The 23,356-nt window shown below is 39.6% G+C and overlaps 1 protein-coding gene across 1 annotated transcript; it reads left to right on the top strand.

Annotated features, from left to right (window-relative positions):
* Positions 1–41: 41 nt before the first annotated feature.
* On the top strand, positions 42–22,726 carry LOC135757647 (uncharacterized). Its single transcript, XM_073814158.1, has 16 exons — positions 42–109; positions 2,344–2,733; positions 2,984–3,382; positions 3,461–3,526; positions 5,271–5,678; positions 7,315–7,707; positions 7,784–7,855; positions 16,725–17,114; positions 17,282–17,689; positions 17,790–17,855; positions 18,838–18,957; positions 19,045–19,229; positions 21,616–21,773; positions 21,869–22,111; positions 22,197–22,359; positions 22,580–22,726. Exons 1-16 carry the CDS (start codon positions 82–84, stop codon positions 22,724–22,726), a joined length of 3,636 nt encoding a protein of 1,211 aa, XP_073670259.1. The 5' UTR covers positions 42–81.
* Positions 22,727–23,356: the final 630 nt, after the last annotated feature.

Raw genomic sequence — 23,356 nt, forward strand, 5'->3', positions numbered from 1 at the left:
TTATTGAGTCATCACCTAAGTGACATGTTTTCTTTAGACATCAGCACTATATCACAGACGATTTCCACAACAACACCAGCTATGATTACTGGATCCAGCTTCACTTTGAGTAGGTATTCGTTATTCGATTTAACTCTTACAGATTAAATGACCTTTGGATTAAAGACAGCCTTTTTCTGTCTGAAGTTCAAAACTATTTACATTTCTCTAAAATAAAGGAATTGAATTTAAATAAATTTATTTCAATGGTCTATAAACACTGCAAGCAAATTAAACAACACTGCAACATAACTTTTCAACAGCTCCCATTTTAATCAGCTAAGCTGATATGAGTGCAAGAGTTCAGTGTTACTATTTTATGTATAAAGTGTAGACCATAGACATACATGCGTAGATGAAGCATTAACCCTCTGCTGCGATGCATCAACGAGTCGGCACAGGCACCACTATGCAAGTTTAAATATTATCTTTCTTTTTTGTGTGTGTTGTTGATTCACAAAGCAAGCATCACATCTGCAGATGATATGTGTTATTGTCCTGTCCTATTTTAGTTCTTTGCCTGTTATATTAATTGTTTTCCAGAATGTGTTTATCGTAATGTCATTGTCAGTTCTTGTTACATGTCTCAATCAGTTTCCTATGTGTAAGCACCTCACATGACTGGGTGCATCCTAATTCGAAGGCCGCAGCCTCTAAAGTCCACGAAGCGTCACCTACATGCACAGTATTGCAGCAATAATATTACTTCACCTCATTAAAATATAATTTATTATACTAAAACAAGGACCGTTCATTTGCGAAATATACACTTGAATCTTGGGATAGCCAAGGCTGTGAAGGATCTATCTGATGGAAGCAAAGTGATTCAACTTCGGTGGAAGCGAATGGAACACGTGATTTGTTATCTCACACCAAGATCAGACAATTTAGCCAACATACATAAAGGGCTAAGAAATTATTTATTTTTAAATGCTTTTCAATACTTTGTTTGAAATATAAAAGTGATGTGGGTAGCACTTTATTTTACAGTATGTGTACTTACCTTGTACATATATTGTAAATATGTTGTACTTACAGACAAATGTGTGGTACTTACTTTTAAGTATGTAAATGGTAATTAAATGGTATCATTACTGTACTTACCAGTGGTACATACTTGGTAGTTATTTTCTTACTCTAAATAAGTACAGGGTAATACCAGATACATACTTATAGTATAGGTATACAGTAAATAACAAGAAACACTACTGTACTTACAAATTAATGTACAATATAAATTATCCGCAGCAATGCATCTTATTTTATTGTCTTACTAGTTAATATAAGTCACAGGGGTATATTTATACTATGCTTTAACTTAGGTGGTAGGTCTTGTTTAATAACTGTGTAAAATGCAGCTCTTTATTTTACAGCCAGTTACTATGGACCTACTAGTGAATGTACCCAGTAGGTAATGCGTACGGTATTAAATGCTTGGGTTTAAAGAGTACAATATAAGATATTAAGTACAAAAATGGCACATCAGTAATGTTTGTTATTAGTTATCATATACTTAACTGACACTGACCTGTAAGTACTACACACTTGTCATTTATATAGACGGTTTCATCGGACGCATGATACACATCTGGATCCGAACCTTACTTCCGGTTTCGTTTTTTTTAATGGTCTGACTAGTTACTAAAATCTCTTGAACGAATGCCTCGTCGAAAATAACAAATGTTTTGGTGTCCTAGGTAATCTATGTGTTGTTTTTTGCTTGTTATATAAATAAACTACGTTTAAAGAACTTTGTTGTTATTTATTCTTAGCGGAGTTTACCGGAAGTTACGTGCGGACCGCGACAGCCGCTTGTTTATGTTGTTACTGCTGAAACCGAATTTGTAAGTACAGTAGTGTTTGTTATAAGTAATCACATATGTACATGTACATTATAAGTACCTGTCATTAATCCACATATACCTGTAAGTTCTAAATACTTATATTGTCTATTAATTTGTAAGTACAGTCGTGTTTCTTGTTAGTTGAAGGATATCTACACGATAAGTGTGTATCTGGTATTACCCAGTACTTTTCTAGTTACATAATAGATACTCAAAAGTAAGTATCATACATTTGTCTGTTTACCATATATGTACAAGGTAAGTACACATACTGTAAAATAAAGTGCTACCGTGATGTGATTTACCCAGACTGTGACCCATCCCAGTGAGACTCAAACCAGCTACTTTTAGGTTAAAAGCTCGACTCTATAACCATTAGCCCACGACTGCCCTGTACATGCCAATTATCCTGACATGCAGTGGCACACCTCTTTAAAATATAACTTTATTTGAATCTCAGGTGACCCATGCTCAAACTACAACATACTGGACAACAACTGGAGGAGCACACTACATTACTGGTATTGGTATGGATTTACATTTGGACATGATGACACTATGGTAAAATGGGACGGATGGTATCGACTCTTCATCAATGGATTGAGTGCTCAGATGCCCGACTGGTGTGTTTCTTCCATGGCATGTGGGGGTTATACTTCTCTTTGGCTTGGTGGTTCTCATCCTGGAGTAGAAGATGGAGTTGTTACTCGTGACATCTACGGCTCTTATTTTGACAAGTGCAGTCGTTTCACATCAAACCCAATCCAAGTCAAAGCTTGTCCTGGAGATTATTATGTCTACAAACTCACCAGACCAAATGTATCAATTGCAGACCCTGTATATTGTGCAGGTACTTCATATTGCTTATTGGCTTTACATGATTATCATGAACTGATTTGCAGACATGACCTTGCAAAGGTATGTCAAGAAACTGTGTTATCAATGATACAATGATATCAGGTCAGACAGATATCATAGTTAGTCATATAGCCAATAGCCAAAACCTTTAACAATACCATGCCAATAATTAAGAAAGAATATGGCATCATTTTTGAAAGCATCTCTATTTATTAATGCACCCCTTTTGCTTTTCATAATAGTTGCGTTCAAAACTCCAAGTGTCGACCCCTGTGACAGCTACACCAGTGTGGATGAACCCTGGAGATCCATTGATAATTACAACTATTACTTCAGCAACCAAACCATGTCTGATTATTATGTCAACTGGAACGGCTGGTACAGACTTTTCATCAATGGTCAGAGTGCTCAGATGTCAGAGACGTGTGTTACTCAGTGGAATTGTGGCACTTATTGCCCACTGTGGCTGAAAGATCCTCACCCAAAGCTGGAAGATGGAGTGGTCACACGATTTGTCTGTATGTCTGCATGGGATGACTGCTGTGGTATAAAATTTCATCCCATACAAGTCAAAGCCTGTCCAGGAAATTACTACGTTTATGAGTTTGTCAGACCAATAGGCATTTCTGCTTACTGTGCAGGTAAAAAAAATAATTAACTAATTTCTCATTTTCTGTTTGAAAATAATTGCCATTGATAATAAATGTTTTTGATCACAGAAGTCACAGGCATCACCACAGAGACTCCGCACATAGAGTCAATTACTACGCCCATCACAATCACTGGTAAAGTATTGTACTGCTTCTTTTATGAGCTCACATGTGACATATTTTTATTTAAGAAATAATTCACCCAAAAATGAAAAACTTACACTTTGTGAAGTGAAAACAAGGAGAAACATTACAGATGTGATTTGTTGGTACCCTTTTAACGCTGTCACACAGTTTTAACTAGGGTGACCATACGTGCCATTCTTCCCGGACGCATATTTCGGTGCGTCTGCCGGAAGTCGTATTTGTTGACCGCATACGCCATTCAGTTAAAAACATAAGATATACAATCGTAGTTTCTGTAATGCTTTTCTGTAATAATAATAATAATCGTCTATGACGTATGCGGTCGACAAATACGACTTCCGGAAGACGAACACAAAATCCTGGACGGGATGAGTCCGGGAAGAATGGCCCGTATGGTCACCCTAGTTTTAACCACTCAGTATATTTGAGTTTTAATAAGCTTTACATGTTGTCTGTTCCATTTTATTCGAGTGTTTAATGTGTGGATGTCTTTTTTTACCTGGTCTGAATAAGGATCTAGCCATAAAAGGAGGCAGCATGAGCATATGTTTAGCTTAGCTTAGCCAAGCTGCTGAAGTGTGGAGTTTTGGTTGTGGATTTTCCATTCATGTTACATTTCATGGACTTTGGATTAGGCCTATCACTTCTTTGGATTGTATAAATACAGGTGAACACTTATCACATTTAGACTTTTAACATGCTTAGCCTTAAAAAGTTACGAATAGAAAAGCAATGGAGAAGGCATCCTTAAAACCCAAGACAGCTGAAGCAGTTTGGGGAGAAAAAATAGCTGTTGACAGGTGCAGGTGTCTCGCTGAGAGCTCATTTAGCATTGATTGCTTCGAATTATTGTGCAATAATTAAATATAACGGGTTAGGGCAGTGGTTCCCAAACTTTTTCAGCATGCGGCCCCCCTTGTGTACAGTGCATTTTTTCGCGGCCCCCCGAAAGAAAATTTATGACAAAAACCGTTTTAAAATGTAATATTTTAATTAAACAAAACATATAAATTATACCTAGTAGTGCTGTTTGTTAGTTGGCTTATTATTTTTTTGGTTTAATTACACATAATTCATGATAAATGAATGTATTTGTTAAAATGTCATAAAACTGGGGCCCCCTGGCACCATCTCGCGGCCCCCCTGGGGGCCCCGGCCCCCAGTTTGAAAACCACTGGGTTAGGGTACCAAGCATTTTTGTCTATGACTTTTTGTTATTTAAAATGTTCTGTTGATTTTTACATTTTTAAGTTAAATCTAATGATGGATGCTAATCATTTTTGTCAGTATTGCAAATATATTTTTAAGTGGATTCTTGTTTGGAAGGGTACCAACCCTTATGAAAATTAACCATGTTTTTTGTGTATTGATTACTATTAGCAAAATTTACTGTAGGCTATTTTGTGGTAACCATGGTTTTACTACAGTAATGCATGTTTTTTTGGTAGTAAAACCATGGTTAATTTTCGTAAGCGAACTAATTTGTCCATGTCTGTACAGTATCATGACTGTTATTCATGTGATCATGTTATTTGCACATGCTTTTTGTACAACTTAAGTAAAATTGTTTTTCATCTCATCTGCTTTTGACCCTTTCTGCTATAGATAATTCCTGCATTTACATGCTTTCTTTGCATACAAAAGTGCTAATTGTTATTTTTTTATTTAATTTTAATCTATTTCCCCCAAATGTTAGAAGAAACTTTAACATTTACCCTAACTTCTGTCATAGAAACATCAACGCTCAGCTCTGACCCGTGCTTTAACTATAACACTATTGATGAATATTGGAGAGACATACGGCTGAACCCACCCCAGGATCGTGACCATGATGACACTACTGTTGAGTGGAACGGCTGGTATCGACTGTATTTAAATGGGGAAAATGCTCAGATGTCTGAATGGTGTGTGAGTTATATGGGATGTGGTGGTGAAATTGGACTGTATCTCAACGGCTCTCATCCACGACTTGAGGATGGAGTGGTGACGCGTGAGGTCCTGGGAGCTGAAGTGTTGTACTCCAAGCGGTGTGGCATCTCCACCGCCAACCCCATCCAAGTCAAAGCTTGTCCAGGAGATTATTATGTCTATAAACTCGTCACCCCAGATGTTTCAATCTACAGACCTTCATACTGTGCAGGTGAAGTTCTAACTTGTGGTCTTTTCTTACTCTTAAAGAAAAATTATACTATGACATGAAACATTGCTAAAGTGCTTATCACTACACAGTGACCAGCTTATCTTGTACATTTTGGGTGCTATGATAAGAGTTTATTTAACTTTGCTTGTTAATTTGTTAACATGTTTAAGTTATATTTTTGTGCGGTCTAGCTAAACCTCTTTGTCCTGTCTGGCACATTGCCTGAAGTGGTACGTTTGCCATAGATGATGCAAAATACGTGTTTCTTTACAAGACATACTGTACTAGTGTTTTTCTGAAACTTGATGATTAGATTGCACCATATGATGACATTTTCTATAAATTTTCTCACCAATTTGAATTGTTTGAAAAGCCTACTTTTTCTTACTCCTCCTATAGAATCATATTTGCAGGAAATGTGGTATGTATCATCTAGAGAAACACAAGACAAAAAGTTTTTTAAAGATTTTGCATACACTGACCTGTTCTCATTTACATCAACAAATTAATTGGTGTGCTTGCCAAGAGCCTTTACATTTTTGAACCTGGCTAAATGTTAATGTATTGATGCAAAACTTGGTATATGTCATCACAGTGACGACTTAAGGCTACATGTATAGTACAGTTTAATTTTTGCTTGTTATGTTTAGTTTATTAAATTGGCTTAAAAAGATGGATTTCATGTCTCCATAGACTAAAACAATTCTGCCAGAATTTCCCAAAAATGGCTGATGACATTTTGTTTTGATCACTTCATTTGGAGCCAGAGTAGTGATCGTGACATGGTATTAAAGTCCTGTCCATATTCAAGTTTGATTCGATCACAAACACACAAATCGTCATCACCCCAGCATCAAACTAAAACTTAAACTTATTTGAAAAATGAATACTTAAAGGTGCAGTGTGTAAATTTTAATGGCATCCAGTGGTGAGGTTGTGAATTGCAACCAACGGCTCAGTCCACTGCTCACCCCTCGTGTTAAAACGCATAGATAAGCTATGGTACCCTCCACTGGAAAAACATGTAATTAACAGAGACCACTTAGTAAAAAAAAGTTTGTCCGTTAAGGGCTTCTGTAGAAACATGGCGGCACAAAATGGCGACTTCCACATAAGGGGACCCTCTTTGTATGTTGATAAAGACATCTCATTCTACGGTAATAAAAACATAACAGTTCATTAAGAAAGGTCTTTGTACACCTCTGATAATATAGTTTTGTATATTATTTTGCATTCCTGTCAGATGCTTCTAAAAATTACACACTGCACCTTTAAATAATCATAAACGTGATAACAACTTAAAAAATAAACTATTCTGGGGAGATTTATATGAAGTGTTTTTATGCTTGGCTCACATCCCTTTCATTTACATGGAGAGGGTGGAGCTAGACATATGCTGCAGCCAGCCACCTGGGGGCAATGGTTTGCTTCACTTTTCAGAATGTGTGTGGCACACCTACACAGTAATAAGATGACTACAGTAATTCATTGTCATAATTAAATGTAATAAAATTTTTTTTTTAAATGTAACACCATTTTCATAACATTTTAATAACCTAATTTACAAAACTCTAAATTGCTTTTTCGTGTACATACAGTATAGCAGTGGTTTTAAAAACTCTTTTCTTCATGTCAGTTGCTTTCAGCAGCATCATCAATGATCCCTGTTACAACTATGAGTCTCTGGATCGTCCCTGGAGAGCAACAACTGAAAGTGGATTAAACATTTGTGATGAATCTTTCTCATGGAATGGCTGGTACAGACTTTATCATTATGGGATGAACATCCAAATGACAGAGAGTTGTGTTAATGCATTTAGCTGTAACACAGTCATAAGTTTGTCACTCAGTGATCCTCATCCTCAGATAGAAGATGGGGTGGTGACCCGTGAGGTCTGTGGAGCAAATTATTGGAGTGGTGATTGTTGTGATTACAAGCTAGGTCCCATCAGAGTAAAAGCCTGTCCAGGAAATTACTATGTCTATGAGCTCATAAATCCACAATACTGGTGTTCAGGATACTGCACAGGTACAGATTTTCTTCAAAGTCAAATTATTTAAAATAACTTAAGTATGTGAGATCTTAATATTTTTTATTTATTTAGATGTCAGCACTATATCACAGACAATTTCCACAATAACTCCAGCTATGAGTCTTGGATCCAGCTTCACCATGAGTAGGTATCCATTATAAGGTTATTAAAGCTGCAGTCTGTAACCTTTTCAGGTAAAAATAAACTAAAATCAGGTGTTGAATAATGCATAAAAATCTACGTCTTCTTAACTTACCCTGATTCTAAATGGTAGGCATATGAATCACGCTGAACAGATCGTGCATCGTAGCTCCGTCAAGTTCATCATCTAAAAGCTTTTTTTAACCATCTTATTCCTATTTATATAATATAACTTATTAGTTTTACATAGGAATACTTTACCGTGACGATTATTGAGCAGTACTACCACGTGAAACTATTTATCACTAATAAACACCCAGTGTTAGCATATGGTGGAGGCTGAAGCTAGCATTTTCCGATCTAATGGCGGATTCATCTGATATATGCTTTTCTGACCTATCCTCACCTGAGCGGGAAGCTGTGGAGGAGTTGTTTCCCGGTTTTAGCAGATCCAAGGCGAGGTACAGCGCCCACTTCACCCTGCCTTCCGACGTCCACAAGCGAGCAACAAACATGCATTCCACGCGATGCAGCTTCACGGACCGTGAACGACATGAAAGCGATCGGGAAGCTGTGGAGGAACCGCTGCCTGGCCTTCGCAGATTCAGCAAGCCAAACATCACCCTGGCCCCAGACGTTCGCAGGCGACCGAGGCGTGTCACAACCGAACACCCCACGCGATGCAGCTCCAGGGACAGCGTTCGGGTAAACGAAGACGCCATCGCCCAGCATGAAAGCGGTAAGACTCCGCTTGTTATTGTAACATGTACTACTTGCCACATGTATAGTTTAGCCTCTGCTGTTAGCATAGAGGGGTTTACATGCACTAAGTGTATTGAAGTATTAAGGTTAACTGAGAAGGTTGCTGAACTAGAATCGCACATCCGAACGCTAGTTGAGGATAGCAAAACCGCTAATGTTACTGTCGCAAATAATCTATCGAGCGAAAAGACTAATGGCTCGGTTCCGACATCAGATGCTAATATAAATATTACAAATACTGTATCGAGCGCGCATAGTGTTTATCAAAATACACATGGCTCGGTTCTGTCATCAGAGTCAAGTCGGCGGTCAAACTGGGTGACTGTTAGGCGGCATAGTCATATAAGGCGTCCTTCTAAGACCCATAACGTAACGACAATTTCTAACAGATTCGATCCCCTAAGGAGTATACCAGCTGAAACACCTTTTAAAAGTGCCCTGGTCATTGGAGATTCTATACTCAGGAACACTAACATTGAGGCACCAAACACCATAGTCGACTGTATACCGGGAGCCAGAACGTCTGACATTAGATCCAAACTTAAAGTGCTGGCTAATGCTAAGCGGAAGTTTTCTAAGATTGTTATTCACGCCGGCACGAATGACACTAGGCTCCGCCAGTCGGAAATCACCAAAGATAATATTAAGGAGATGTGTGAAATTGCAAAAACAATGTCAGACAATGTAATATGCTCTGGTCCCCTCCCCGCCTACCGGGGAGATGAAACACATAGTAGATTAGTGTCTCTCAATGGATGGATGTCAAAGTGGTGCCCTCAGCATAACGTAGGGTTTATAGACAATTGGAAGCATTTCTGGGGAAGACCATTTCTCCTAACCCGAGATGGCCTTCATCCGTCATCGGAAGGAAGTGCTATACTCACTAAAAATCTGATCAATAGTCTTAATTCTGATATAGTCTGACTATCCAGGGCCCAGGTCAGGAAACAGACGGATCGGCTTAACCGTCCATCTGTTAACTGTCGTGATATGTCAAGACCACTTATATCCCAGCACTTCGAGTCAATCTTACCGAAATATCAGCACATTTCAACTGTATCTGTTCCCCGAACAAATAAATACAGGGCACCGCTTGTTACATCTGGTACAAATCTGATTCAAATAAAATTAGAAAACAATACATTAACAGATGAATCTCGAATCTTAAAATTCGGCCTTCTTAACATTAGATCGCTTACCAATAAAGAACCTATTGTCAATGAAATAATTACAGACCAAAACTTAGATGTACTCTGTTTAACAGAAACCTGGCTTAAAGCAGACGACTACATTAGTTTAAATGAATCCACCCCACAAGACTATTATTATAAACACGAACCTCGATTAAAGGGGAGAGGGGGTGGTGTAGCTACAATATACAACACAATGTTTAAAGTAAACCAAAAATCTGAGCTAAAATTTAAATCATTTGAAGTAATGTTGTTAAATATAACTGATCGTAACCACAAACAGCTTTCTTTTGCTTTAGCGACAATCTATAGACCACCAGGCCACCATGCAGATTTCCTTAATGAAATAGCAGATTTCCTATCTGAGCTTGTAGTCACTGTAGATAAAGCTCTTATTGTTGGTGATTTTAATGTCCATGTGGACAACCCAAAAGACGCATTAGGACGTGCGTTTATAGATGTTCTAAATTCTCTCAATTTTAGACAAAACGTGTCAGGGCCCACGCATACTCGTAATCACACATTAGACTTAATTCTGTCACTCGGACTCAAAATTAATGACGTCGAAATATCACCTCAGAGTGATGCAGTTTCTGACCATTACCTTGTGTCATACACTGTACTTCTAGATAGGATCACTCAATCTACAACATGCTACCGACTAGCCAGAACAATAATTTCCACCACTAAAGATAGCCTTATTAGCACTCTTCCAGACCTGTCCCAAATGAAACATGTAGCAGATAACTGTGACGATCTAGATATTGAAATAGAAAACCTAAACAATGTCTGTTCTAACACATTGGATGCCGTTGCTCCCATTCGAAAAAAGAGATTCAAAGAAAAACCGCCAGCTCCATGGTATGACCATCACACAGCAGCCCTTAAAAAGGCAGCTAGAAAAATGGAAAGAAATTATAGAAGCACAAAGTTAGAAGTATGGCGCGCAGCATGGAAACAGAGTGTTAAACACTACAGACAGGCTATTAAAACCGCCAGATCTACATATCTTAGCAAGCTTATAAATGAGAATCATAATAACCCTCGTTTCCTCTTTAGCACAGTTGCGAAACTGACTAGAAACAAAGAACAAACAGAAACCAATAGTAAACTTCAACACAATAGTAACGACTTCATGAACTTCTTTTCTAACAAAATTTCGGCTATTAGGGAAAACATCGTAGCTACCCAGGCAGCCACCACTCTACCCATTAGTTCACTTAACACTAGACTACCATACGAACATCTTGATTCATTTAAACCTACTACAATAGATGAGCTCTCTAAACTAGTCACATCATCCAAATCATCGTCCTGTATATTAGACCCCGTTCCAACAAAACTACTTAAAGAAGTATTCCCTGTAGTGTCAACCCCGGTTCTAAATATCTTTAACTCATCGCTAGAAATAGGATACGTTCCAACAGCTTTCAAACTAGCAGTTATTAAACCGCTGATTAAAAAACCACAGCTTGACCAAGGAGAACTTAATAACTTTAGACCAATCTCAAATCTCCCTTTTCTTTCGAAAATATTAGAAAAGGTAGTGGCAAGCCAGTTACGCACATTCTTGACAAATAATAGTACATATGAAAAGTTCCAATCAGGATTCAGGCCCCACCATAGCACAGAGACAGCGTTGCTTAGAGTTACAAATGACCTCCTATTAACATCCGATCGTGGTGAAATCTCAATTCTTATATTACTAGACCTTAGTGCAGCATTTGACACAATAGACCACAGAATCCTACTCAATAGACTAGAAAACTATGTTGGTATCAGTGGTCAGGCGCTAGCCTGGTTTAGGTCATATCTAACCAATCGCTATCACTTTGTTTATGTAAATGAGGAAGATTCATATCACTCCCTGGTTAAATACGGTGTACCGCAGGGATCAGTTTTAGGTCCTATCCTGTTCTCGTTATACATGTTACCCCTAGGAGACATTATCAGGAAACATAACATAAGTTTTCACTGGTATGCGGATGATACCCAGCTTTACATCTCCTCGCATCCCAGCGAAACACACACGTTTTCTAGGCTAAAAGACTGCATTAGCGATGTTAGTGACTGGATGGCACATAACTTTCTTAAGCTCAACTCCAATAAGACAGAGGTACTTATTATTGAACCAAATCGCTACAAACATAATATGTCAGATTACAAATTGCACATAGATGGCTGTACTGTGGTGCCATCTTCCACGGTTAGGAACTTAGGTGTGATGTTCGACAGCAACTTATCCTTTGATAGTCATATCGCCAACGTCTGCCGCACAGCATTCTTCCATCTTAGAAATATCTCAAAAATACGCCATATACTGTCTACATCTGACGCAGAGAAGCTTATTCATGCTTTTATGACCTCTAGAATAGACTATTGTAACTCGCTACTCGGGGGATGCCATTCAAATCAGGTCAACAAGCTTCAGCTAGTTCAAAACGCTTCTGCAAGGGTACTTACTCGATCTAAGAAGTATGACCACATAAGCCCAATTCTGGCATCTTTACACTGGCTACCAGTTAAATATTGCATCCAATTTAAAATATCACTAATCACCTACAAAGCTTTAAATGGCTTAGCACCCTCATATCTTAGAGAATTACTATCAGAATACAATCCATCACGCACACTACGGTCGCAAAATTCTGGCCTATTGATTATCCCTAGACTATCAAAAGTGTCTAAAAGTGGAAGATCCTTTTCCTACTTAGCCCCTAAGCTCTGGAATGATTTACCAACCGATGTCCGAGAATCAGACACAGTCGATCGTTTTAAATCTAGACTTAAAACTTTTCTCTTCAACAAAGCATTCGCATAATTTGTCTAGTAAAGGTTCTTAACTCGCAATAGTTATTTTCACGGAACAAAGCACTCACGGTCATAACACAGACCAACCAAATAAATAAATAAAAACCTTTTCTGCATGAACACTTAAAATGAATTGCATTAAATAGTTTGCCACCGTTTGCCACTGAACCTGCATTAACGACGACAGTGGGGCTTCCGGCCTTAGTCAAACGGTTTGGCACGTATGGTCGGGTTGCGATTTTGGTGCTTTCGTGTGTCTTGTGAATAGTATGCCATACAGACCCGTTTGCCACTGAACCTGCATTAACGACGACAGTGGGGCCTCCAGCCTTAGTCAAACGGGTTGGTATGTATGGTCGGGTTGCGTTTTTCGCGCTTTCGTGTGTCTTGTGAATAGTATGCCATACATACCCGTTTGCCACTGAACCTGCATTAACGACGACAGTGGGGCCTCCAGCCTTAGTCAAACGGGTTGGCACGTATGGTCGGGTTGCGATTTTGGCGCTATCGTAAGTCTTATGAATAGTATGCCATACAGACCCGTTTGCCACTGAACCTGCATTAACGACGACAGTGGGGCCTCCAGCCTTAGTCAAACAGGTTGGTATGTATGGTCGGGTTGTGTTTTTCGCGCTTTCGTGTGTCTTGTGAATAGTATGCCATACAGACCCGTTTGCCACTGAACCTGCATTAACGACGACAGTGGGGCCTCCAGCCTTAGTCAAACGGGTTGGCACGTATGGTCGGGTTGCGATTTTGGCGCTATCGTAAGTCTTATGAATAGTATGCCATACAGACCCGTTTGCCACTGAACCTGCATTAACGACGACAGTGGGGCTTCCGGCCTTAGTCAAACGGGTTAACACGTATGGTCGGGTTGCGATGTTTTTGGCGTTTTCTCCTGGTCCTGTAAATGGTATACAATATAGACCCGTTTGCCACTGAACCTGCATTAACGACGACAGTGGGGCTTTAGGCCTTAGTCAAACGGGTCGTCAGGTTTCATTTTCTCTTAAAGATCGGAAGGTGACCCTTATTTACCATATATACCCTCGCATTGGGCCCCCAATTTGCTAAATCCTCAACTGTGGATAACATAATTATGCCGCAATATTTAGTCTGTCTGGAACTAAGCTGAGTTAAACCACATCACTGTGTGACACTTCAATACATATGAACGGCCGCTACGCTAATACGATTTTGTTTTTCTCTCCCTGTCTCGTCCTCGACCCGAGGACGGGACAAACAGACCCAGTCCCGGTAGATGTGAAAGTCGGCACACCTCCGATCTACTGGCTGTCCTTCAACGTTATGCCCAGCTGATACCTGACCAACGATCACCGGCAGAACCGCTTAATCTCCACTAAATCTCCATTTCCGTTCTCCCAAGGGTTTTTCCCTCCTAGGACTTATTTTTCCTTGGATAAAAGCCCGGGGTTTTTTTTCTCCTAGGGGGTTTTTCACCCCGGGGAGGCAGCCTTTTTGGGCTTTACCTAGCTTCCTCTTCTATACGTTGCTTTAGTAATACGTGCAATTATAATATTGAGTCATAGCCGCAGCAAATTTAACTGCTCATGCTATCATGTATTTTGTTGTGCTATCTGTCGTTTTCTGTTCTTTTCACTGCTTCTATTTATGTAAAGCTGCTTTGAAACAATTGACTTTTGTGAAAAGCGCTATATAAATAAAATTTAATTGAATTGAATTGCATATATTAATGATTTATAATTTGAGTGGTTATATTGGATTACAGAGAATTATTTTTAAGCTTGAACTATTTTAACTTATAGCATGGTTACATCACAGGGGGATGGATTGTATACCTTTTGTGTATGTCCCCAGCCCATCGATATTGATGGTTTTCCTGCAAAGGAGCTGAACGGATGCCTCTAGAGAAGCTCACGTCATTCCGTACACCCGTTTCTCCCGCGGGAAGCCTACATTAGCCCCCTGACCACCTACCTTCTTTGACTCGTCCAGGGAGTGCCATATCCTCCCCCTGACCCCCCTATTCATCCCCCTGGATGTTTATTTTTCTTCATCTAGTACACGGAGGGCCTAAACCTCCCCCTGAGCACCTAACTTCACCGTAGTCTTCCTCGCACCCACGGACAGTCTATTCATCCCCCTGACTGCTTATTTTTGTTCATCTCATACATGGAGCGCCTTAACCTCCCTCTGACCACATAACTTCACCGTTGTCTTCCTCACACCCGCGGACGGCCTATTTATCCCCCTGACAGCCTACATTCCATAGTCCCTGACGACCTACCCATCCCCCACTTGTCTGGTTGCAGGACCTCAAGATTCAGCATGCTCGGCCTTGGGGCCCCAAGTCCTGCATTTCTGCGACCTTCCCTGTCTGAAATAGGGCAGACGTGGGGCCGCTTTTGTGTTTCCGCCTCTGAAGTCTAGGGCTGCGAGACACAACTTTCTGTGAAGTTTAACATATGTAAATTACATTATTATGTCAGACATGACTTCCTGTATGTGTACAACCAAAAAAATAAGATTGGACTTATGAATTATGATGAAATAACACACTTTCCATCTACAGCCTAGATAATTTGCATTGAATAAGTTACAATCTGCATGTTCAACAACAGCCTAGTTTGTTCATGTCAAATACATTACAGTTGGGATGTACAATGACAACCTAATCAACCATGTCAAATAAGTTACATTTGGGATACAAATAAAAAAATCATCCTGTCTGCTGTTGTTGTGCATCCCGACTGTAGCCTATTTTGGCCGTATGAGGTCAGGGGGATGCCAGGGCGTTGTTTTGGCAGCCAACTGTAGATAAGCGGTCAGTTGGATGAACAGGCCTTCCACGGGAGGTCGTACGCAGTCAGGGGATGACAGTTCATCATTTAGGTTGCTTTCGGCATGTAGTCGGTCTGAGGATAAATAGGCCTTCCGTGGGAGAGGAAGGCAGCCAGTGGGAGGCTAGGCTGACGTTAAAGCACCCAGCGGGAGCTGGACAACCCCCCTTGTAAAAGCACACCAAGGGGGAGGATATGCGCTCGGTGGATGTGGGGGAGGTAAGGTGCCCCCTGGAGGTGCTACGCCACTACTATAGGCCCCCCTTTCCAAAAGCGAGCCAAGAAGGATGGCCACCACTTAAATGACGTTGTCGTCTAAGCTGATCCCTGGAGGTCATGTGCCACCCTGTGGCGAAGACCCGAATTACCCCTGACCTGCCGTTCCATCAGCATTTTTCAGGAATTTTTCACGTGGCCCCCTTCGGGCCGAGGGATCCGTAAACGTTTCCGCTGGGTCCCTCGAGTTAGGGACTCCCCGATATGTTTTCAGAGTCGTGAAAAAATAATCTAAGGGCCGGCATTCAGCGTCCGAGACAAGCCTACCATTCGCTGTCATTTAGGTGGGGAATGTCATGTTAACATGTCAGTTTATCAAGTTGTTACAACTAGGGAATGTATCTGATGTTAAAATCAAGAAATTATTTCTTGTGATTTTGTTTATTTCAGTTCATAAAATGAAAATTATCCCATCATTTACCCACCTAATGTCATGTATATACCATTCTTTTTTTTTCTTTAGCCATCTACATTTAAAGTTATATTAAATCATATCCTGGCTCTTCCTGGCATTGAAATGCCATTAAATTGTACCAATTTTTAAGCCCATCCATCATCAGAAAATTTTATCCATACAACTCCAGTGGGTTTATTATCTTATGAAGCAAAAGCAATAATCGGCTTACGTACCGATGTGGGGCCAACATGCCACCATTTTTATTTAAATAAAAACATATCGATCACTAAATATGCTCAAAATACAAAATGTTGTTCTCACAAATGCATTATGGATTCAGTTTTAAAATGATGGATGGGCTTCAAACAATGTATTTTATTTAATGACATTACAAGAGTCAGGATATTATTTAATATAACTTCAAATGTGTTCGACTGAACATAGTTATAAACACCTACTGTAGGATAGCATTAAGGTGAGGGAATCATGTTATATTTTTAATTTTGGGAGAACTGTTGCTTTGAAGACTTTAGTATATATGCCATAAAGTAATATTAAAAAAAACTAGATCAAAAGTCTTCATTAAAAACATCCCCATATTTTGATCTCAGGTGATCCATGCTCAAACTACAACATACTGGACAACTACTGGAGGACCAAACTCAATGACTTTAATATGCATGGATACATAACTGAAAGTGATGACACTCGTGTAATATGGGAAGGCTGGTATCGACTCTTCATCATTGGATCTAGTGCTCAGATGCCTGACTGGTGTGCTCCTTATATGACATGTGGAGGTTTCAGTTCTCTGTGGCTTGCTGGTTCTCGTCCTGGAGTAGAAGATGGAGTTGTTACTCGTGAAGTCTACGGCTCTCTGTATGATCAGTGCAGTCATTACACATCAAACCCAATCCAAGTCAAAGCTTGTCCTGGAGATTATTATGTCTACAAATTCACCAGACCAAATGTTGTGATCCCACTCCCTGTATATTGCGCAGGTACATTTATTCTGCTTATAGACATCATGTTTATAATAAATAGCGTTGTAGGAGTGATTTCTATATAACAACAACCTTAGCAGTCATGTTAAAAATAATTGATATTGATTATCTTGCTTTTAATCTGCAATATATACAATGCAATATTACTTTTATTTTCCTAATAGTTTCTTCCAGCACCTCAAGTGTTGACCCCTGTGACAGCTACACCAGTCTGGATGAACCCTGGAGAGCCACCTATTATTATCTCTATAATGATTACCATGGATACTATAGTTACAGGTGTGATTATAATATCGACTGGAACGGCTGGTACAGACTTTTCATCAATGGTCAGAGCGCTCAGATGCCAGAATCATGTGCTATGTATGGTAGGTGTGGAACATCAAGTCCTCTGTCACTCAAAGATCCTCATCCACAGCCGGAAGATGGAGTGGTCACACGACATGTTTGTTTGACCACATGGGACAGCTGCTGTGGTTATGAATCTCATCCCATACAAGTGAAAGCCTGTCCAGGAAACTACTACGTTTATGAGTTTGTCAAACCAATGGACTGCTCAGCTTACTGTGCAGGTAGATAATTTACTCATATATACCTTAAAGTTTTACTTTTCTGATTTGTTTTAAATAACTGACATTTATATTAAATAAAAAACAAATGTATATACCACAGTTACCTCTACAACACAGACAACAAAGCCACCCACTGAATTCATTTCTCCAATCTTCACAACCACTGGTAAAGTAATTTAGTGCTTCCTTCATGAGCTCTCATATACATAACATTTCTGTTTTTTTCATATTTGAATAAAAGTGTAGTACATTTGTGATATAATAATTTTATAAAGATCCAAGTAAAATTATATTATAATAAGCCGCTTTCCATTGTCTTGATCGGTCCATGCTGCTCGACTCATCTCACCTTACTTGGGCTCGCTTTGCTTTTCCATTGAGTTGAGTACCGCCTTGGATTGGGTGGGATTATAGGCGTGTCATTATATTTGCGCTACCTACTCCTGGGACATCATAAAGTGGGAGCAACAGAGCATCCATGAAATGCAGTGTTTCCGGTGCATTTATTTATTTGTGTCAGTCTGCCCCAAAATCAAAATGGACCCCTACATATGAGTTTCAGTACAAACACAACGCCAGTCAAAGAGCTCCGCTGAGCCTCATTTAAGTTGCAAAAATATTGTGCATATTGAACACTGTAATTGATATTCATGACAGATGAACCTATAACAAGAATAAGATCTTTTTTTACAAATTGCAATTTAAAAAAAGACTGAGGAAAATAATATGTTGAATTTTTACAGTTTCTAAAACACTTTAGCATGCACACAAAGGTCTGGTCCAGCGCGATAGCACAGAGCGGATCATGTGAGCTTATCTGCGCCAAAAACTAAAGTAGTGAACCTGTTTAGATTTTGCACAGAATGATTATATACAGTATTATAAAGCACTGTGGATGAGATCAAACATCACAAACTGTTAGATAGACTCAACATTATAAACAGCACTGACAAGTAGAAGAGAAGACAAACACCACTGACATATTTCATATATGAAATGAATTAAAAGTCAAAATTTCTCCAACATTTTATATTACATCTAAATCGGGACTCTAGTCATAATTTTATTTTGTATATTTAGTTAAATTTAGTAAATAAAAATGTGTTAAAAACAAACAAATAAATCAACTGTCTACATTCTCCTCTCAGCTTCGACTGATCCGTGTTCTGCACTGAACTGTACTGAAGATGAATGGTGTGGAGAGATGAACGGTGTTTACGGCTGTTTCTGCAATGAGAACCAAACCAGATCTGATCCTGACTCTTTTGGTTTGAATCTTCCCTTTACAATTTCTGAAATACAGTATAACCCTTTTCTTTATTTCCTAATGCTGTAAATATGTTTATATCTCTCAGATTGTTTTGAAACCTGTGAAAGCAGTACAGGATCTATATCTGTATCTCGCTGTCAGCTCTTTGAAGCTGGTTTTTCAGCTGATGGCCTGCACCTCAATGATCCCAGCTGCAGAGGAATCATCCAGAACGGCCGAGTGGAGTTTAGATTTGATAACAATGGACACACCTGTGGTACAAATCTTGTGGTAAGACTCAATATCTACATAGTGTTCAAATACACTCAAACTATACCTGAATAACTTTTATAAATGAAATTGAACAAATTGTATTATTTTTTATCATTTTCTATTTTTCAAATGTGGCAGGAGAAAAGAGGATAAGACACAACTTGCAGTAAAATTACCCGGAATGGGCTTTTATTCAGTGACAAAAGATAGAAATTAGTGCAGGAGTCCAATGAGCTGTTGTAGTAGAACTGATGAATATGTGCAAACTTGCTGCAGAACTGCATCATGGGTCTTTTAATATTCACTGGAGCCCACAGGAGAAAAGGACCAGCAAAACTGTTAGTTTGGCATTGGGAGATCTAGCTCCCCTTAAGCTTCCCTCTTGTTATATCATCTCTTCTTGATGGCCATCAGGTGGCTCATATTCTCACACTTCACCTCCTGGTAATTGGGTCATTTTTGCTTCCATGACAACGCTAAGGAGGGGGGCAATAGAGACACAGACCTGGCCACTGCACCATTTTCCGCATTACTGTGTGCTGCCCCCCTCAATGCTGTACTGTAAAGTGGTAGTCCTGGAGTGCCAAGGACCACCTGGTCTCCCAGGCATTGGAATCCACTGTAGTGGAGCATGATTGGTGACCACGGTGAAGCTACGTTCCTTTAAATAATACCTCAGCTCCAGGACAGCCCACTTAACTCTTTCACCGCCAGCGTTTTTTTTTTAAAGTTGCCAGCCAGCGCCAGCGTTTTTCATGATTTTCACCAAAATTTAATGACTTCCAGAAAATGTTTTTCTTTAAATATATAAACATACAATATACCAAATGAAAGAACAGACCCTCTGCTTTCAAACAAAAAAAAAAACGTTTCATCCTACCTTCAGTGGTTCTTTTGTAATCAGCTTTTGAATATGGGTAGGTTTCTGCAAAAACACCACATTTTGAGCAAAAAGCAGAGATAATTCCATTTTTGTGACGGACTTTTCATAGAGATCCCATTCAGAGCCATCTTTAAAACAGACACGGACATGCAGCAGCTTGCCATAGAGCAATACTTCCGGTAGTTGCGGAAAGGTATTGCGGAAAGACGGAAAATCTCGTCATTGGCGGGGAAGCGTTTTCTCTTAATTGACGAGATATCTCGTCAATGGCGGGGAAAGAGTTAATGGCAAGCCTTCCTTTTCCACTGCAGCATACTGTGACTCAGCAGGGGAGAGCTTGTGGCTGATATAGACAATGGGATGCTCTTCTCCTTCCTGGATTTGGGAAAGCATGACTACTTCTATGTTGGATGCATCTGTCTGTAAAATAAAGGGAAAGCTGTAATCATGGACATGCAGAACTGGCAAAGTGGTGAATACCACCTTAAGTAGGTGGAAAGTACACTCTGTATCTTCGGTTCAGTGTAACTTCTCCAACAGGCCTTTTTGGTCGGGTCTGTGATGGGACAGGCTAGAGGAGAAGTTAGGAATGAAGCAACTGTAAAAGCCCGCCAACTAGAGAAAGGCACGTACCAGGGACTTGATGGTAGCTGTGCTGAACTACTTTACTGCTTCTACTTTTTGTTCTTGTGGCCTGGTGATCCCTCTACCAATCCTACAACCCAGGTACTGTGCTTCTGACAGGCCCAGGTGACACATCTTTGGGTTGGCTTGCTCTCTGTAGTTCCATCAGGACTTTCTTCAGCCATTCCAGGTGGGCCTCCCAATGTTCTGAGTGAATAACCACCTTATCGATATAGGCTTTGGCATAAACTCAGTGTGGATGTCGCACCATGTCCATGATCCTTTGGAATGTTGCTGCCAATAACAATCAAACTGGGACACCTCGTGCCTGAGCCACCTCCACCAATTCCACCCTCTGCACCAACTTACTAAGTGATTCTGGATTATGCATCCCCACTGCCTTCTGGTGTACTCAGGGTGGCAGAGATCAAAGCAGTTTATCTATTATTACTTTCTCCAAAACTTGTAGGGTGATAGATTGGCCAGTAATAAGCCACAAATGGGCTAACCTGAAGATCTAGAATGCTTGCACTCATACTGAGGCTGTGGATCATATGTCCACCCTAAGAACTGCTGTTCGGCCACCACCTCTAATGTCAAGTTCTGTCAACTTTGTGAGCAGTTGGTTAGCCATGGCTTGGGCTGGCGAGGGGAGCTTGTTGGGTGGTATCTAGACAAAGCTGTTCAAACTCAAGTTCGGTCCTCTCCTGACATGCAGTCAACTCCACCACAAACCTTAGTTGGCTGTGTGAGACGTCAGCCAGGTGGCACAAGATATCCTTATGTATCCTTATGTTAGACTGAAGATAGAATTGGAGAGGGAGGGGTTCTATAGGATAATCGGAGTGAACAAAAATGAGGTCAGTTTCTGTCCTAAAAAATGTTTCTGACCCACAGACCAATGGCACTCATATCATCTATGAGAACTTTATTTTGGGAGCCCCAGGGTCATCTGAAGGTCTCATTAGCAGAGAGAGAATTCTGCAGATATCTTTCAGCTGTGTTTACCCCCAAACCCAAACACTTTCTATGATAGAAATCAACCCACTGGAGAGGTCAGACTGCATTACTACTCTGCTACATACAGTTAATAAAAGTCAATCATTATATAAGATAACTATATCGCTGATCTATGTTGTTGTTTGTGCAGTCGTGTGAACAAGAATCTTGTTGGTCAAGGGATGTATCAGGTCCGAATGATCCCATATCATGATGTTGGGTTTTCTCGGCCCTTCAATGGTAGTGTGGATGCAGAACTCAACCAGGAGATTTTTGTTGAGGTTCGTGTTGATGGGGTTGACAGTCGACAGTTGGTGACAGTGATTGACACATGTTGGGCTACACCTGTGAATGATCCAGATTACAGTCTGCGCTGGGATCTCATCACTGGAGAGTAAGAGACAAACATTTCTTTGTGTTTGCTGTAACGTCTTTAAAGACATTTAAAGGGTTAAATAAATAATCCTCCTTATCCTCAGGTGTCCAAATCCACATGATAACACAGTGAAACTTCTTCAGAATGGTGTCTCAACATCCAGCCGTTTCTCCTTCAGGATGTTTGTCTTCAACTCAAACTCCACTAAAGTTTATCTGCACTGTTCTGTTCATCTTTGTATTCAGGCCAACAATTACTGCTCAGCGGTGAGTTTATAAACCCATATAATGTTTCTGAAGTAAAGTAATTCATATTGAAATTATTTTCATTATAATGTTCCACTGCAACAAATAAATAATATATGTAATATTTATCATTTCATTTGTTTGTTATTGACTAAATATATATTTTCTATGTTGAATAAATTCAGTTTTCAAATCTTCAAACAAATATTTGAGGATCTTATATTATTTCTCTCTCTCTCAGCCCTGTTTTCTGGGTTATCATCAGAGGATCGGCAGATCTCTGGATTTTCATGACAGTTCCTCCATATCCATGGGTCCTCTGATTGGGTCTGATGGAAACACTGTTCTGGCAAGCTACTGGCGCCCCCTCTCAGCCAGATTGCACTAGTTAGAATGCACCAGTTCGAATGCATCAGCCAGCATGCACCAGGTGAAGTTGATTCACTAATTAGCAGGGCAGACGCAGAGGTAGCTTTAGAGTAGCAGTTTTGAGTGATAACAAGAAACAAAGCAGAACTAACTGAGAACAAAGCACTGCAAGCCTGCCATTTCTTGGATTTAAAGATCCTTTGTGCAGAATTAAGCTACTACAAACAATGAAGATGTAGCCGGTGAGCTTTTATATCTTTATTCTATGGGTCATTCTTAAAGTGCATTTGGACATTATTTGTTTGGTTGAGGTATTAAGCTTTCTAAAGTAAATTGTTTTGTATAAAAGACAAATGTTTAAAGTATTAAATCTTTAGAATTTAGATGTATTTACTGTGTAAGTGGCCAAATATCTGCTGTTATTTAAATGGTCTGCTTTATGGTAATTTAAAATTAAGCATTTGATCACTGTATAATCATGTTTGTATGAAATGGTATTTGTCTGTTTGTTTTTAAAAAATAATAATATTTGTATCTGTATTTAAAGGTTTTTCACCTAATTGGTTGACTGAATGAACACTGCATTGAATTTCCAAATAAAAAAGGGAAAAGGAGAGCAAAAGTGTGGTCAATGAGTGAAACCTAGTTG

Source organism: Paramisgurnus dabryanus, chromosome 1, assembly GCF_030506205.2.
Source record: "Paramisgurnus dabryanus chromosome 1, PD_genome_1.1, whole genome shotgun sequence".
NCBI classification, from domain to species: domain Eukaryota; kingdom Metazoa; phylum Chordata; class Actinopteri; order Cypriniformes; family Cobitidae; genus Paramisgurnus; species Paramisgurnus dabryanus.

What these genes read in the sequence shown, in the direction of transcription:
- LOC135757647 (XM_073814158.1), top strand. Translation starts at nt 82, where the DNA reads ATGATTACTGGATCCAGCTTCACTTTGA. An exon ending in AGACCCTGTATATTGTGCAG is followed by an intron (nt 2,734 to 2,983) that starts GTACTTCATATT and finishes TTTTCATAATAG; the next exon opens with TTGCGTTCAAAACTCCAAGT. An exon ending in ATCTGATCCTGACTCTTTTG is followed by an intron (nt 18,958 to 19,044) that starts GTTTGAATCTTC and finishes TATATCTCTCAG; the next exon opens with ATTGTTTTGAAACCTGTGAA.